The following is a 17,453-nucleotide window of genomic DNA, read 5'->3' as shown; positions in this document are numbered from 1 at the left end:
AATATTACACTCCTATTTTATACACATTTTACCTTTATTGAGTAGTATCTTGTAAGTTTGTCTCCCTGTTCCTCTAAGGTTGTTGAAGTTGTGGTAACTTTTTTAATTAGTTATCATAGCATAGTGGGTATATCTAGCAATTGTGATTGTCTTCAGCTAGTTTTGTTCTTTTTGAGTATTGTTTGTGATTGGGCTACACACTTAACCAAGTGGTGAGAAACTACACCTCAATCCCGCCACTACACAGTCCTGCCTGAATATTAAGAATACTTCACTTGAAAGAATACAGCAGATTAAAACCTCCAGCCAATGACTCAGCCTCAGATGTACAAATCCCAATACAGAAACATAAGAAATATAAAAAACAAAGCAAAATGACTTCTCCAAAGTAAACAATTCCATAATAATGCATATTAATAAAAATGAAATGGATGAAATCACAGTCAAGGAATTCAAAACTAATGATTATATGAATGGTTCCTAAGATTAAAGAGGACACACACATAATCACCTTAATGAATTTAGAGGGAATACAAATAAACAGCTGGATGAAATTAGGCATACAATGCAGGATATTAAAGAAGAATTCAGCAAAGACATAGAAAGCTTGAAAATAAATCAAATTGAAATTTTGAAAATGAAAATCTCACCGAGACAAATAAAAACTCAGTTGAAAGGACAACCAACAGACTTGATCAAGTGTAAAAGAGATAATCAGAGCTTGATGACAAGTTAGATAAATTAGGACTTTCAGACAACAATAAAGGAAAAATAAGACATTATAAATGAATATACAAGACTCTGGGCCTCTAAACCTATGAATCATAGGCATAGGAAAAGAAGAGGGACAACCTGTAGGAAAGTAAACATATTCAATAAAATAATAGCAAAATATTTCCTAAATCTTGGGAAAGAGTTTATCACCTATGTATAGGAGGCTTTTAGAATAACAAACAGACAAGACCTGGAAATAATCTCTTCATATCATATTATAGTTAAAATTTGGGATATATTTTACAAGTAAAGACTATAGGGAGCTGCAAGAAAGAAGCACAAAGTCAAATATAAATCCAAACCCAAAAGAATGAAAGCAGATTACTCAACAGATATCCTAAAAGCCAAGAACCCCAGGATTATGTACTTCAAGGATGGAAAGAAAACTGCCAACCTAGATAACTGTATTCAGCAAATCTATCCTTTACTATTGAGGAGAATTAACAATTTTCCATGATAAACAAAGCTAAAGGAATTCATGACCACTACACCTGCATGGAAAAAGATGGATAAATGTATTATATACATAGAGGAGGAATGTGAACACAACCATGAGAATATATGAAAAAATAAATCTCCTGAGAAGGGTAAACAAACAAAGGAAGATTAGAAATGAATGACTGAATAATAGGAACTAGATTATAGCTTTCAGATAATAAGTCTAATGCTAAGGATCTTGATATTGAATTAAAAGACAGATGGGTTGATTGAATTTGAAAATAACAACACACACAATTAAAACAAAGGATCAAAACAAAAAAAAACCCACAAAATTTTGCTGCCTGCAATAAATGCACCTCACTGGAAAAGACAAACTGCCTGAAATGAAAGAATAGAAAAACACATTTTAAACAAATGGAAGTGAAAGCAATCAGGAGCAGCTATACTCATATCTGACAAGGCAATTGAAATAGCAGCAAAAATCTTCCCAACAAAGAAAAGCCCAGGACTACTGAATTCTACACACCTTTTAAAAAGAAGTAACATCAATGCTCCACAAACTTTTCCACAAAACACAAAGGAAAGCATCACTTCCAAACTGAATCTATGAGCTAGTATAATCATGATAACAAAATAAAAAAAGGACATAACAATAAAAGACCAATTTCTTAATGAATATAGCTATAAAAACTCTGAGTAAAATACCCATAATCCAAATTCAAGAACACCTGGTAAAGCTCACACAGTGTAGTCAAGTTGTCATCATTTTAGGAATACAAGGGTGGTGTGACAAATGCGAATTACTACATGTAATACAGCACATAAACAGAATAAACAGTAAAAATCACCTCAATAGATGCAGAAAAACTCTTTGAAAGAACTCAACATCAATTCATTATAAAAATCCCTGAAAGAACTCAGAATAGAATGTGAATACCTCACCACAAAAAAGCCTACATATCATAAACGTCTTGCTAACATTTTACAAACTAAGTAAAAATTGAAAACATTTCTTTTAAAATCAGGAAAGAGACAAAAAGTCATGTGCCAGTGACTCATGACTACAATCCTAGTTGTGTGGGAGGCTAATATAGGTAAGATCAAGGTTCAAGACCAGACTAGGCAAAATGTTCACAAGACCTTATCTCAATCAACAACTGAGCACAGTGGCTTGTGAGTTTTTTCTCAGAATATAGCAGAAAGCTTAACATAGAATGATTGCAGTGCAAGCTAGCCTGGTCAAAAATCAAGACTCTATCCAAAACAACTAGAATACAAATGGCTGGAAGTGTGGTTCAAGTGGTAAAATGGATACCTAGCAAGCACAAACACTGAGTTCAGACCTTAATGCTTTCAAAAAATCAAAATGACACTATTAGTTAACTCCATCAGAAAACTCTTACATCTGATAAACACATTCGGATAGCAGCTGAACAAAAATCAGCATGCAAAAACTTTTAATTTCCTATCCAGCAACAACAAACATGCTTTGAAAGAAATCAAGATAACTATCCCTTTAACAATAGCCTCAAAAAGAAAAAACTAGGAATAAACAATCTAGGAGGTGAAAGACCTCTAAAATATAATGGTCAAATATTGAAAAAAGAAATTTAAGAAAATACTAGAACATGGAAAAACTCCCATTTTCATAGACTGACAGATGTAACATAGTGAAAATGTGTATAATACCAAAAGCAGAGGCAACAGAGGCTCAGACCTGTAATCCTAGCTACTTGGGAGGCTAAGATCATTAGAACCAATCATAGGTCAAGGTCAGCCCAGACAAATAGATCTCTAGACTTCATCTCCAAAATAAATTAAACAAAATGTGGAGAAGTGGCTTAATAAGCAGAGCACCTGCTGTGCAAGTATGAATAACTGAGTTCATTCCCCACCCCACCAAAAAAAAAAAAAAGATTCACTGCAGTCTTCCATCAAAATTCCAATGATGTGCTCATTTTGGCAGAAAGCAAAAATGGAATGGTACTGAGATTAGCATGGCCCCTGCCCAAGGATGACATGCAAATTTGTGAAGCATTCCATGGATTTTTAGATCTCAAGAAAAGAGCAGACAAGTAATTAGAGACTAGAATAGAACTGAATACAATGACTCTTACACAACTAAGTGACAAGAATCATCACATACCTCTCAATATAAACATTGAATGTTAATGAATTCTACTATACCATCAAACGATATGGATTGGCAAACTGAATTGAAATGGAAGACCCAATGATTTGTTGTTTGCAAGAAACCCACCTTAAATCAGAAGCAAACATTGGCTTAGGGTGTAAGGATGAAAAAACATTTTATCATTTACATCAGATAAAACCCAATTAATCAGAAGAGACAAAGAAGGCCACTTCATGTTAATAAAAGGAACAATATCTCAAGAAGAAATGACAATTGTTAACTTATATGTGCCCAGTATCTGTGCACTCAACTTCATTAAACATATACTATTGGAGTTAAAAACACAGATAGATCCCAACATGGTGATAGTGGGAGATTTTAATACTCCTCTATCACCATAAACAAGTCATTCAGGCAAAAAAAATCAACAAAAATCCTTAGAATTAAATGACACCATAGATCAAATTGACCTGACAGACATCTACAGAGTATTCTATCCTGCAACAACACAGTATACATTCTTCTCAAGAACTTTCTCCAAAATAGATCATATTTTAGGTCACAAAGCAAGTCTGAACACATATAAGAAAACTGAAATAATCTACCACATACCATCTGACCACATTGGAATAAAACTAAAACTCAAGAACAAAAGAAACAGCAGAAAATATTCAAACACCTGGAGACTGAACAACACATTACTTCATGATCAGTGGGTCATCCAAGAAATAAGGGAGGAAATAAAAAGTTTCTGGAATTTAATGAAAATAAAAGCACCACTTACCAGAACCTATGGGACCCAGAAAAGGCAGTGCTAAGGGGAAAGTTTATACACATGAATGCATACATAAAAACATGCAGAAAGATCTCAAATAAACAACCCTAGTGGTGCATCTCAAATTTCTAGAAAAACAAGACCAAACTAAAGCTAAATTAGCAGAAGGAAAAAAATTAAAACACAAGGGATGAAATCAATGAAATAGAGACAAAAAGGATCAATGAAACAAAAAGCAGTTTCTTTGAAAAGATACATAAGATTAATACATCCCTAGCAAACCTGACTAAAATGAGTGGGGAAAAGATCCAAATTAATACAATTTGAAAGGAAAATGGGGAAATAACAAATACCAAGGAAATCCAGCAAATCATTAGAATAACTTTGAAAACATATATTCAAATAAATCAGAAAATCTAGAAGAAATGGACACATTTCTAGACACATATGACTATCCAAAATTGAACTGAGAGGATATAAATCATCTTAGTAGATCTATAGCAAGCAATAAAATTGAAGTAGCAATAAAGAATCTCCAAAAAGAAAAGTCCAGGACCTGACATATTCACTTTTGAATTCTACCAGAACTATAAAGAAGAACTAATACGAACATTCCTCAAAATTTTCCATGAAAGAAAAAAGGAAGGAACACTGCCAAAGTCATTCTATGAAGCCAGTATTACACTCATCCCAAAACCAGACAAGGACATAGCAAAAATAAGGAATTACAGGCCAATCTCTTTAACGAAGTTTCATACAAAAATGTTCAATAAAATATTGACAAGTCAAATTCAACATCATATCAAAAAAGATTATTCACCATTATCAATTTGGTTTCATTCAGGGATGCTTGGATGTCTCAACATATGCAGATCATTAAACATAATACAACATATTAAAGGAAGCAAAGACAAAACTCACAAATCTCCTCTTAACATATGCAGAAAAAGCCTTTGACAAAATTCAACACCCTTTTGTGATAAAAGCTTTGATGAAACTAGGAATAGAAAGAATGTATCTCAATATAATAAAGCCTATATATGACAAGCCAACAACCAACATCATACTAAATGGGGAAAAACTGCAACCATTTTCTCTAAAGTCAGGAATGAGACAAGGATGTCCACTCTCCCCACTCTTATTCAACATATTCTTGGAAATCTTAGCTAGAGCAATAAGACAGGAAGATGAAGTAAAAGGAATTCAAATAGGAAAGCAAGAAGTCAAAGTATTCCCATTTGCAGATGACAAGATCTTATACCTAAAAGACCAGGAAAACTCTAACAAAAAACTCTTATTCATCATAAACACCTTCAGCAAATAACAAGATACAAAATCAATTTATCAATCAATCACAAATCATAGCTTTATACATACTGACAATGAACAGAGCAAGAAAGAATATAAAAAAAAAATTCCCTCAAAATTACCTAGCCACAAAATATACCTAAAAACTTAACAAAGGAAGTGAAAGTCCTCTATAATGAAAACTTTAAACCATTAAAGAAAGAAATCAAGGAACACTACAGAAAATGCAATGATCTATCATGCTGATAGATTAGCAGAATAAATATTGTGAAAATGGCTACATTACCAAAACCTATCTAAATGTTCAATGCAATCCCCATAAAAATTCTCATGACATTCATCACAGTGATTGAAAAATCAAACTTAAAGTACATTTAGAAGCAGAAAAGACTACAAATAGTGAAGGTAAAATTGAGCAAAAAGAGCAACACTGGAGGTGTCACAATATCCAACTTGAGAAAATGGTGATTGGGACATAGACACAGACTGTGTGAGCTCCGTGAATCAGGGACCTTGCTGAGATGCTGGAGACATGCATGGCTGAGATAAATCACCAGGGAGAGCTGAAACTTCACCACCTGGAACCTCTAGCCCAATACACTGAAAAAGCAGGCAGGCCACCACCCCTATGCCACCACCATCAGGGGGCCTGCCAGGCCTATGCCATACAGGAGTGCCAGGCTTCCACCCCGCAAAACAGCCAGGCTGCCACTCACTGGCCTGCCAGGCTTACCAGGCTGTTACCCCACTGGCCCTCCAGGACCACCAGGTTTCAGCCCTCTGGCCTGCCAAGCTGCCAACCCACCAGGCCGCTATCCAGAAACCTGCTCAGCCATGCCCTGACTGCCAGCCCAGAGGCATACCGGCTGCCATCCACCACAGAAGGGCTCCAACTCCACCAGATGCCAGCTCCAAACCTGCCTAGTAGATGGAGATGAATAAGACTGGATGCTAAAGGAGTAATATCAGAACTACTAAGACTGAAATTCCAGTGTTCCTGAACTTGGAATACTTTTTTTCTTTTTTTTTCCCCTCTTTTCTTTAAGTGTTTGTTTGTCTTGTTCACTGTCTGATTGTCCACAATATCTCCCTGGTGATTTCTTTGGTTCTCCATTTTTTTTCTTTTTTCTCCTTTCTTGGTTTTGTTAGATTTACTATTTTAAGTTAGCCAATACTAAATTACACATAGACCAGGGACAGAAACAGTACAAAGTTGAATAGTGAAGATGACAAAAGGATAGAAACCATTCTTCCTCCAAGATAAATTAGTACAGGGTTCAGAAGGAAATGAAGAAAACAGATACCCAGATCCAGATTCCAACAAAACAAAGATAAATTACACCAAGGAACACAACTAAGCACACAAGAACACTCTGAAAGAAGAAATCCTCCAAGTTATCACTGAGAATTTCATAGAGATAATACTAGACATGGTCAACCAAAATGTACAGGAGGCAATCAAGAAATTCCAAGACAACAAATATAAAGAATATGAGAAAATGCAAAAACAAATAAATGAAATCAGAGGAGCCCTAAGTAAACATCAAAATGAAACAGAGAACACCATAAGTAGAGAGAAATATGAATTAAGGACAAAAATTGACAATATTGAAGAGGAGGTGACCCATGATATGGAAAACATAAGAAAAAAGAATGAAACAGAATTACAAAACAAAATGGAAGGCCACTCCAGCAGAACAGAACAAACAAAAGACAGGATCTCAGAATTTGAAAATGAAATGGTAATTAAAGGAAAAACTGAAGAACTATTAATCAGACAACTCAAGACCTGTGAAAGGAATATGCAAGAACACACCGACTCCATCAAAAGACCAAACCTAAGAATCATGGGCATTGAAGAAGAAGAGGTGCAAGCAAAAGGAATTCATAATATATTCAACAAAGTAATAACAGAAAATGTCCCAAATCTAGAGAAAACTATGCCTATTCAGGTAGAGGAAGCCTCCAGGACAGCAAACAGACTTCACCAAAGTAGAACTACCCCACAACATATTATCATTGAAACAACAAGCATAGAGAATAGAGAAAGAATATTGAAGGCTGTAAGATAGAAAAAACAAATAACATGCAAAGGTAAACCCATCAAAAGCACAGCAGATTTCTCAACAGAAACCTAAAAAGCAAGAAGAGCATAGAGTGAGGTCTTTGGGGCAATAAATGAAAATAACTTAAACCCTAGGACACTCTACCCAGCAAAACTATCATTCAAAATAGATGGAGCAATAAAAGTCATCCATGATAAGCAGAAACTAAAACAATATATGACCACCAAACCACAGCTACAAAAGATTTTTCAGGGAATTCTGCACACAGAAAGTGAAAGCAAACAAAACCATGAAAGGGCAGGTAGTACCAAACCAAGGGCAGAAGAAAAGGAAAGAAAGAAGAGAGTAACATTGAATGAGCTGCACACAATCAAACTCCTAAACAACAAAGACAACTAAATTACAGGAATCACCACATACCTATCAATACTAACACTGAATGATAACAGACTTAATACTCCATCAAAAGACACAGCTTGGCAAAATGGATTAAAAAGGAAGATCCAACAATCTGCTGCTAACAGGAGACCCATCTCATTGACAAAAACAACCACTGGTTAGGGTGAAAGGCTGGAAGAAGATCTACCAAGCCAATGGCCCCCAAAAATAGGCAGGGGAAACAATACTTATCTCTGACAAAGTAAATTTCAAAATTACATTGATCAAAGAATATAAAGAAGGACTCTCCATACTAATAAAAGGGAAAATACACCAAAAGGAAATATGGACTCCAACACAGTGGTAGTGGGACAATTTAATACCCCCTATCACCATAGAAAGGTCAACCACACAATAAATCAATAAAGAAATTCAAGAAATAAATCACACAATAGATCAAATAGACCAGGTGATGTCTATAGAATATTTGATTCAATTGCTGTACAATATACATTCTCAGCAGCTCATGGAACCATCTTCACAATTAATCATTTCTTAGGGCACAAAGCAAACCTCAGCAAATATTAGAAATAGAAATAATCCCATGCATTTTATCTGATCACAATGCATTAAAACTAGAAATCAACAACAAAAACAACAAGAAAAAAAGCAAACATTTGGAAGCTGAATAACCCACTGCTCAATGATCAATGTGTCATTAATGAAATAAAAGAGGACACTAAAAGGTTCCTGAAAGTTAATGAAAAGGAAAACATGACCTATCAGAACCTATGGGACACAGCAAAGGCAGTCCTAAGAGGAAAGTTTATAGTCATGACTGCATATATTAAAAGGTCAGGAAGATCTCCAATCTATGACCTAATGCTATATCTTAAACTCAAAGAAAAACAAGAACAATCAAATCCCAAAACAAGCAGACAGAGAGATATAATAAAAACAAAGGCCAAAATCAATGAAATAGAAACAAGAAAAAAACCATACAAAGAATTAATGAAACAAAAAGCTGTTCCTTTGAAAAAATAAATAAGAATGACAGAGCCACAGCAAACCTAACTAAAATGAGGAGAGTAAAAACCCAAATCAGTAAAATCGGAAATATAAAAGGGGAGATAACAACAAACCCCATGAAAATCCAGGAAATCATCAGAGACTGATTTATGAACCTATATTCTAATAAATTTGAAAATCTTGAATAAATGGACAGATTTTTAGATACTTAGGACCATCCAAAACTGAACCAAGAGGATATTAATCACCTGAATAGATCTATAACACAAAATAAAATTGAAGCAGCAATCCAGGACCTGATGGATTCTCTGCTGAATTCTATCAGACACTTGAAGAAGAATACCAATCCTCCTTAAACTGTTCCACAAAATAGAAAAGAAAAGAACACTGCCTAACTCATTTTATGAAGCCAATATTACTCTAATCCCAAAACCAAACAAAGACACCTCCAAAAAGGAGAACTATATGCCAATTTCCTTAATGAACATTGATTCCAAAATCCTCAATAAAATACTAGCAAACCAATCCAACAGCACATCAGAAAGATCATCAAACATGACCAAGTCTGCCTCATCCCAGGGATGCAAGGATGGTTCAACATTTGCAAATCTATACATGTAATACAGCACATTAATAGAAGAAAAGACAAAAACCACTTCATCATTTCAATAGATGCAGAAAAAGCCTTCGACAAGATCCAACACCACTTCATGATAAAAGCTCTAAGAAAACTAGGAACAGAAGGAATGTACCTCAACATTGTAAGGCTATATACCACAAACCTACAGCCAAAATCATACTTAATGATGAAAACCTGAAACCATTTCCACTAAAATCAGGAACAAGACAAGGGTGCTCACTATCCCTACTCCTATTCAACGTAGTACTGGATTTCCTAGCCAGAGCAATTAGGTGAGAAGAAATAAAAGGAATACAAAAAGGTAAAGAAACTGTCAAAAGATCCCTATTTGCATATGATATATCCTATACCTTAGAGAACTAAAAAACTTTACCCAAAAACTCCTAGACTTCATAAACAGTTATAGCAAGGTAGCAGGATACAAAATCAACTTACAAAAATCATTACCTTTTCTATACACCAACAACAAACAAACTGAGAAGGAGTATCTGGAGACAATTCCATTTATAATAGCTTCAAAAAAAATCAAATACCTAGGAATAAATTTAACAAAGGATGTGAATGACCTCTACAAGGAGCATTACAAACTCCTGAAGAAAGAGATCGAGGAAGACTACAGAAGATGGATAGAGCTCCCATGCTCGTGGATTGGTAGAATCAACATAGTAAAAATAGCTATACTACCAAAACCAATCTACATATTTAATGCAATTCCCATCAAATCCCATTGACATTCATCACAGATGTTGAAAAATCCACACTAGAGTTCATTTGGGAAATCAAGAGTGCAAGAATAGCCAAGGCAATACTCAGCAAAAAGAGCAATGCTGGAGGTATTACAATATATATTGCAAATATATTGCAAAGCAATAGCAATAAAAACAGCATGGTATTGGTACAAAAACAGACATGAAGATCAGTGGAATAGAATAGAGGACCCAGATATGAATCCAGACAATTATACCCACCTTATTTTTGACAATGGTGCCAAAAATATATGATGGAGAAAAGACAGCCTTTTCAACAAATGTTGCTGGGAAAAGTGGTTATCCATCTGCTAACAACTGAAACTAGATCCATGTTTATCACCCTGCACTAGTACCAACTCAAAATAGATCACACTTTAATATCAGATCCAAAAGTCTGAAATTAGTACAGGAAGTAGCAGGAAACACTCTGAAAGTAATAGGTATAGGCAAGGACTTCCTCAATAGAACCCCAGCATCCCAGCAACTAAGAGAAAGAATGGACAAATGGAACTTCATACAATTAAAAAGCTTCTGCAGAACAAAAGAAATGGTGTCTAAACTGAAGAGACCACCCACAGAGTGGGAGAAAACATTTGCCAGCCATACATGAGACAAAGGACTGATAACCAGAATATACAGGGAACTTAGGAAACTAAACTCCTCAAAATCAATGAAACAATAAAGAAATGAGCAGCTGAACTAAACAGAATGTTCTCAAAAGAAGAAATTCAAATGGCCAAAAAACACATGAAAAAATGCTTACCATCTCTAGCCGTAAAGGAAATGCAAATCAAAACCACACTAAGATTCCACTTCACCCCCATTAGAATAGCCATCATCAAAAACACCACCACCAGCAGGTGTTGGAGAGGATGAAGGGAAAAAGGAACCCTCATACACTGCTGGTGGGAATGCAAGCTAGTGCAACCACTCTGTAAAAAAAACTTGGAGCCTTTTTCAAAATGTGAACATAGATCTGCCATATGATCCAGCAATCCCACTCCTGGGGATATACACAAAGGAAAGCAACACAGGCTACTCCAAAGGCACCTGTACACCCATGTTTATTGCAGCACTATTTACAATAGCCAAATTATGGAAACAACCAAGATACCCCACTAGTGATGAATGGATCAAGAAAATGTGGTATTTATACACAGTGGAATTTACTCAGTCATGAAGAAGAGTGAAATCTTATCATTTGCAAGTAAATGGATGGAACTGGAGAATATCATTTTGAGTGAGGTTAGCCAGACTCAGAAGACCAAAAATCATATGTTCTCCTTCGTATGTGGACTTTAGGTCTAGGGCAAATACAGCAATGTTGTAGGAATTGGGTCGCATGACAAGGGAAGAGCACATACTGGAGGTATGGGGTTAGGTAGAAAAACCAAAACATGAAAGCATTTGATGTCCCTACTCCAGAGGAACTAATACAGAAACCTTAAAGTGACAGAGGTCAACACAAGAAGGTGATCAGGAACCTTTGTAAAGATCAGTTAGAGATGAATCAATTTGGGTTGTAACACATTTGTACATGGAAGCAATGCTAGGAATCTCTCTGTATAGCAACCCTTAACTCAAGCAGCAAAATCGCTTTGTCTTTGTTATTATGCTTATGTCTTCTCTTCAACAAAATTAGAGATAAGGGCAGAAGAGGTTCTGCCTGAAAGCAAGGTGGGTAGCTGGGAGAAGGTGAGAGTGGAAGCAGGGGGGAGAAATAACCCAAACAATGTAGGCACATGTGAATAAATGAATTAAAAATAAACAATACGTGACTTGAAACTATACTACAGAGACATAGAAATAAAATCAGCATTGTACTGGCACAAAAACATATATGAAAACCAATGGAACAGAATAGAAAACCCAGATAGGAATCTATGCAGTTATGGCAACCTGATTTTTGACAAAGTTTCCAAAAGCATACAATAGTGAAAAGAGTCTCTTCAAGGAATGTTGCTGGGAATACTGGATATCTGCTTGCAGAAAACTGAAACTAGAGGTCCATGTCTTTTAACCTGTACAAGTATCAACTCAAAGTTAAGGACCACTTAAAGTCTTAATGTAAGACCTTTGAAACTTTGAAGGTAGTGCAGGAAAGAGCAGGGAATACATTGGAACTAATAGGCATAAGCAATAATTTCCTAAATAGAACTCCAATGGCTCAGCAACTTAGAAAAAGATTGACAAATGGGACTACATGAAACTGAAACATTCTGCATAGCAAAAGAAATGGTCACCATATTTAATAGGTAGCCCACAGAATGCAAAAACAAAACCTTTGCCAGCTATTCAAACAACAAGGGATTAATAACCAGAATATACAGGGAGATCAAAAAACTAAACTCCCAAAATATCAGTGTCCAGAGAAGTAATGGGTAAATGAAATGAACAGAGGTTTTTCAAAGGAAGAAGTTCAATGGCCAAAGAACACATGAAGAAATGCTCAACTTCACTGGCCTTAAAGAAAATGCAAATCAAAACCATGTTAAGATTCCACATCGCTCCTTAGAATGGCTATCTTGAGGAATACAAACAACAAATATTGTCGAGGATGCACATAAAAAGGAACCCTCATACACTGTTGATGGGGATATAAATTAGTACAACCACGATGGAAAATAGTACAGATGCTCTTCAAAAAACTAAAAATGAGCTGCCTATGATCCATAAGTAACCATCCTAGGGATATACTTGAAGGAACTATAAAACAGGTTACAATAACAACTGCCTATTCATGTTTTTTGCAAGATTAGTCACAATCGCTAAGCTATGGAGACAGTCAAGATGGCCACAACTAATGAATAGATTAAGAAAATGTAATATTTATATACAATGGAATTTTATTCAGCCATAAAGAACAATGCAATTTTGTTGTTTGCCAAATGATGGAACTGGAGAATATCATCTTAAGTGAAGTTAATCAGGTTCAGAAAACCAAAACTGCATGTTTGCTCTAATATGTGGAATATTGGCCCAGTGCAAATTTAAGCAATACCATGAAGCAGATTTCACTAATGAAAGAAGGGGGCTAAAGAAGAAGTTAAGAAGTTGAATATGGTTGATGTACTTTCTATACAGTAACTAACATAGAATTTTAAAATGTGTTGAAATCACCACAAAAAGGGACTAAGGTAGAGAGGAGAAAAATAAAGAACATGAACCAATTTGAGATATTATCTATAAATAGGAATGTCATAAGAAAACTCCCAGTATAGCTATATTATCCAAACAAAAATATCTTTTTCCAAAAACATTAGATTTTGTTTAGGAAAAAGCTCATTCAAAAGAGCTAATTTTGTGAGTTAGTCAACCTGTAAATTAGAAAAAATTTTCTAGTAGAGATGCTATTGAGTTACTGAAAATATAAACTAATATGTATGAAGTAACACAGGGATTTGAATAATTAGCTCTGCCTTGGAATAACAAATAAAGTTCTTAAGAAAACTGATATTTGAAATGATGACTTAGAGTGCTGAGGACAAGCTCATTAATATATAAAATTTTTCAGCATAACTCAGTGATAGCTTAGCCAAGTGGTTTAACTTGGACAGTACATTTTCACCAAATTGATCCTCACTGATACATAAAGAATTAAGACTATTTTATCTATTCAAAGACCCTTAGGTTTTATTTTTATTAAATTGTCTCACAATATTACATATATGTATATTTGTATTTTCTGCATGCTTAATATTTCTAAATTTAAGAAAGTGCTTTAGAATCATTAAGTGTACTTAATAAAATTAAGTTGTTATATACCTAAATAACAACTTACCCAAATAATTTCGGATATGAAATACATCCTATAGTTCTACAGAAACCTATACGATTTTCCCATTATATACACTATGTGTAGTTCTCCCTGGGAATAATTATTCTGTCCCTTTTGGTACCACATTCCAAACTTATTTTCCTTCAGTGAAGATATGTATATTTTATAAAATGAAATTAAAAATTATGGCCAAGATAAGCACAGCTTTGTGAAAATTTTATGAAATATGGATATTCATGAAATATTATCATTTATATTTAAGTTTTTAACAATTCTGGTAGTCACACGGGAAATAATTTTAAAACTCCTAGCAGAATCTGACCTACAGCTGGAAAACAGCCTTAAGATAAGGATGTGATTCTTTAGTTATCTTGGTTTCAGTAGCAGGAGGAATAGCTATATAGATATACATCTACCTCTATGACAATCTCCATATGCACACATTTTACAAATATATTTTATATATACACTTGAGAAACAACTTTTGGAAATAATAAATACATTAAGTTGACATTACTCTTGTGTAGTAACAATTCATTTCATTTCTAGCTAGATTTAAGAATATCCCAAGCAAAAAAAGGAAGTTTGAGGTTTGAGAGCAACAGTTAAGTATTGTATTTAACTGTTAATTCTCAAAATAATTCAGTAAGATTAACACATTTTCTTTAAACCATGATTAAATGGCTTGCAAATGTAATTCATTTCAGAAAGAAAATAAATAATGTTTCCATGGAACATGCTTTAAATTATAACTCTAAAATATGTATATATAATTTTAATACATAACATGAAAGATGAACATCACTTGTGATGTCTAAATGCCACTATGATTTCTTTTAATTTCTTTAAATAGAAAATTGATAATATGACCAAAATATAAAGAATATTAATTTCAAGGGTTATAATCAATCATAAATATAGAGTAGCAAATAACCTTTGCACTAATACATTCAATGTAATTATGAATGAAACAATATTTTATAGTCATGATTGAGTGGAATTTTCCCCCCATACTGAGGATTAAACTTAGAGTCTCATGCATGCTATGCAAACACTCTACCACTAAGGCACACCTCCAGTCCTATGCAGAATTCTTAAAAGACAAAATTTTGAAACTTACTCAGTTTTCAAAAGATATCCACAGAAAAATAAAGTAAGAAGAAGAAAGATAAAATAGAATACCTGTAATGGAGAATAAAGTAGAAATTAACTACTTTAGATGAAACATATTTGTGAAAAAATAGTTTGAAAAGGCATAAAGATGAATCAAAAAGCACTGAAAAGAAAAAACAAAAAGGAAGAAACTGTGTCTTACAAGCTGTTGGTTTTACTTGAGTCTTTTATTTACTTCCTTTATACAATAAAATAGAATATTCAATTAATTTTTTTGAGAATGAGTCAATCCTGTATATTGTATTAATGAAGGCTTTCTTCACTTGCTCATTCTGTAAGGTATAGATAAAAGGATTCAAAAGTGGAGCAACTGAAGTGTTCAGCACTGAAATTCCCTTGGAAAAAGAAATCCTTTGTTTGACTGATGGTTTAACATACATGTAGATGCAGCTGCCATATGACAGGAATAGCACAATCATATGAGAAGAACATGTGGAAAAAGCCTTTTTCCTCTGACTAGTTGAAGGGATTTTAAAAATTGTCACAGTAATAAAAGTGTAGGACATCATCACCAACATCAGTGTGACCAATAGTGTCACCAACAGTGTCACCAAAGCTGAGGCAAATCCCATTGTCTCCAGGAGCTGTGTGTCTGAGCAGGAAATCTGCAGGAGGGGAGTAGTGACACAGTGAAAATGATCAACAACATTGGAGGCACAGAAATCAATATTTAGTCCTATTACCAGTGGTGGAAAGATGACAAAAAAGCCAGCAAGCCAAGAGCTGAGAACGAGCTGTGTGCAGAGTCTCATGATGGTTGTGTAATGCAGGGGCTTGCAGATGGCCACACAGTGGTCATAGGACATTGCTGCCAGTAAGTAAAATTCTGATGCTCCAAGTAGGAAGGCAAAAAACACTTGAGTGATACAATTATTACAGGAAATAGTATGGTCTCCAGTTGCCATAACAACTAGCAATTTAGGAATGCATGAAGTAGTGTAGGAAATTTCTAAGAAGGAAAAATTCCTGAGGAAAAAGTACATGGGGGTCTTAAGGTGGGAATCCACCAGGGTGAGTGTGATGATGATCAGATTGCCAGTGATGCTTAGCAAGTAGGTGAGAAGCAGGAAGATAAAGAGCACACCTTTCACTTGTGAGTCATCAGTCAAACCCACCAAGATGAACACTGTCACTCTTGTGTGGTTTCTCATTATGGTCCTCTGACCCTTACCATGTCTGAATAGAAAAAAAAAGTAGTTATTTATCTGTTCAGCACAATGGCCATGAAAACTAGTGTTGAAGAGAAATATAATGCTTATTTGTGTCTTATAGATGGTTATACCAAGAAAAATAATTTTAGCATTTTCAGATTTTCTGAGTAGAGAATTAAGATATAAATTTGCAATTCTACTGGCAAATAATCTACATGATGTTAGTGATTGTTCATTTGTTTTATGTAAATGAATTAGAGGTAAATTAACAGTTTAAAGACAGAAAAAATATTTTTGTTTGTTGAGAATTACCAGGAGTTGGATGCCATGTTACTTTCCTTTTCAGTTAAAGATTACTTGAATAAAATGAAACACATTTGCCTAAAAACCCAAAATGCTGCCTGTTATTTGAAACATATCACTCCACATTTTACATTACACACACACACACACACACACACACACACACACACACACACACATATACTTCTCCATTCTTAGTATACAGTGCTAGCACATGATTACTATTTTATTCACTAAATCAAGCTGAAATTCCTATTCTTGTTGCATTTCTTCCATGGCTGCAATACAATTCTGAATAGATGAAAATGAAGCATAGGAAACAATTGTATTTACTGTTCCTATTAGTATTCCCATTGCTTAGATCTCTGCTTTCATCCTCCATTCCTTTCACCCTGAACCCTAATAACAAATCAACAGGAATAATATGATAACATGAGTGACTGCAGATAGATATTGACACTTCTGCATTTCTTCTGTGTTTATAGATCTGAGAATGCACCAAGTAAAGTGAATATTGGGATGCAGGCACATAGGAACAAAGGGAAATATATAAATGTAGTTTTATGAGATGGGGGAAATGAATACAAAGCTGTGTGGAAATCTAGAGAGATAAGGATTCTTAAAGATGGGACAATGAAGTTAAAAAATTAAAAATGTTAAATATAAATTTTTTCTCCAACCACTTCTGGTTCTTGCTACATTTCACTCTTTATTTAGAGATCAAAATATGAATAATTTTCAGCTCAGCATAGCC

At 34.5% G+C, this 17,453-nt stretch overlaps 1 protein-coding gene and 1 pseudogene across 1 annotated transcript; one reads left to right on the top strand and one right to left on the bottom strand.

Moving 5' to 3' along the window:
* The first annotated feature begins 3,167 nt into the window (after positions 1–3,167).
* LOC141410523 (U6 spliceosomal RNA) lies at positions 3,168–3,264 on the top strand (annotated as a pseudogene).
* Positions 3,265–15,412: 12,148 nt separating this feature from the next.
* Positions 15,413–16,396, bottom strand: LOC141425944 (olfactory receptor 6C74-like). Its single transcript, XM_074084868.1, has one exon. The coding sequence runs from the start codon at positions 16,394–16,396 to the stop codon at positions 15,413–15,415; it is 984 nt and encodes a 327-aa protein (XP_073940969.1).
* Between the last annotated feature and the right edge of the window lie 1,057 nt (positions 16,397–17,453).

The sequence above is a fragment of the Castor canadensis genome, chromosome 8, assembly GCF_047511655.1.
Source record: "Castor canadensis chromosome 8, mCasCan1.hap1v2, whole genome shotgun sequence".
Classification (NCBI taxonomy): domain Eukaryota; kingdom Metazoa; phylum Chordata; class Mammalia; order Rodentia; family Castoridae; genus Castor; species Castor canadensis.
The sequence above is the reverse complement of the archived record's forward strand: the minus strand, read 5'-3'. Positions and strand labels throughout refer to the sequence as shown.

What these genes read in the sequence shown, in the direction of transcription:
- LOC141425944 (XM_074084868.1), bottom strand. Translation starts at nt 16,396, where the DNA reads ATGAGAAACCACACAAGAGTGACAGTGTTCATCTTGGTGGGTTTGACT.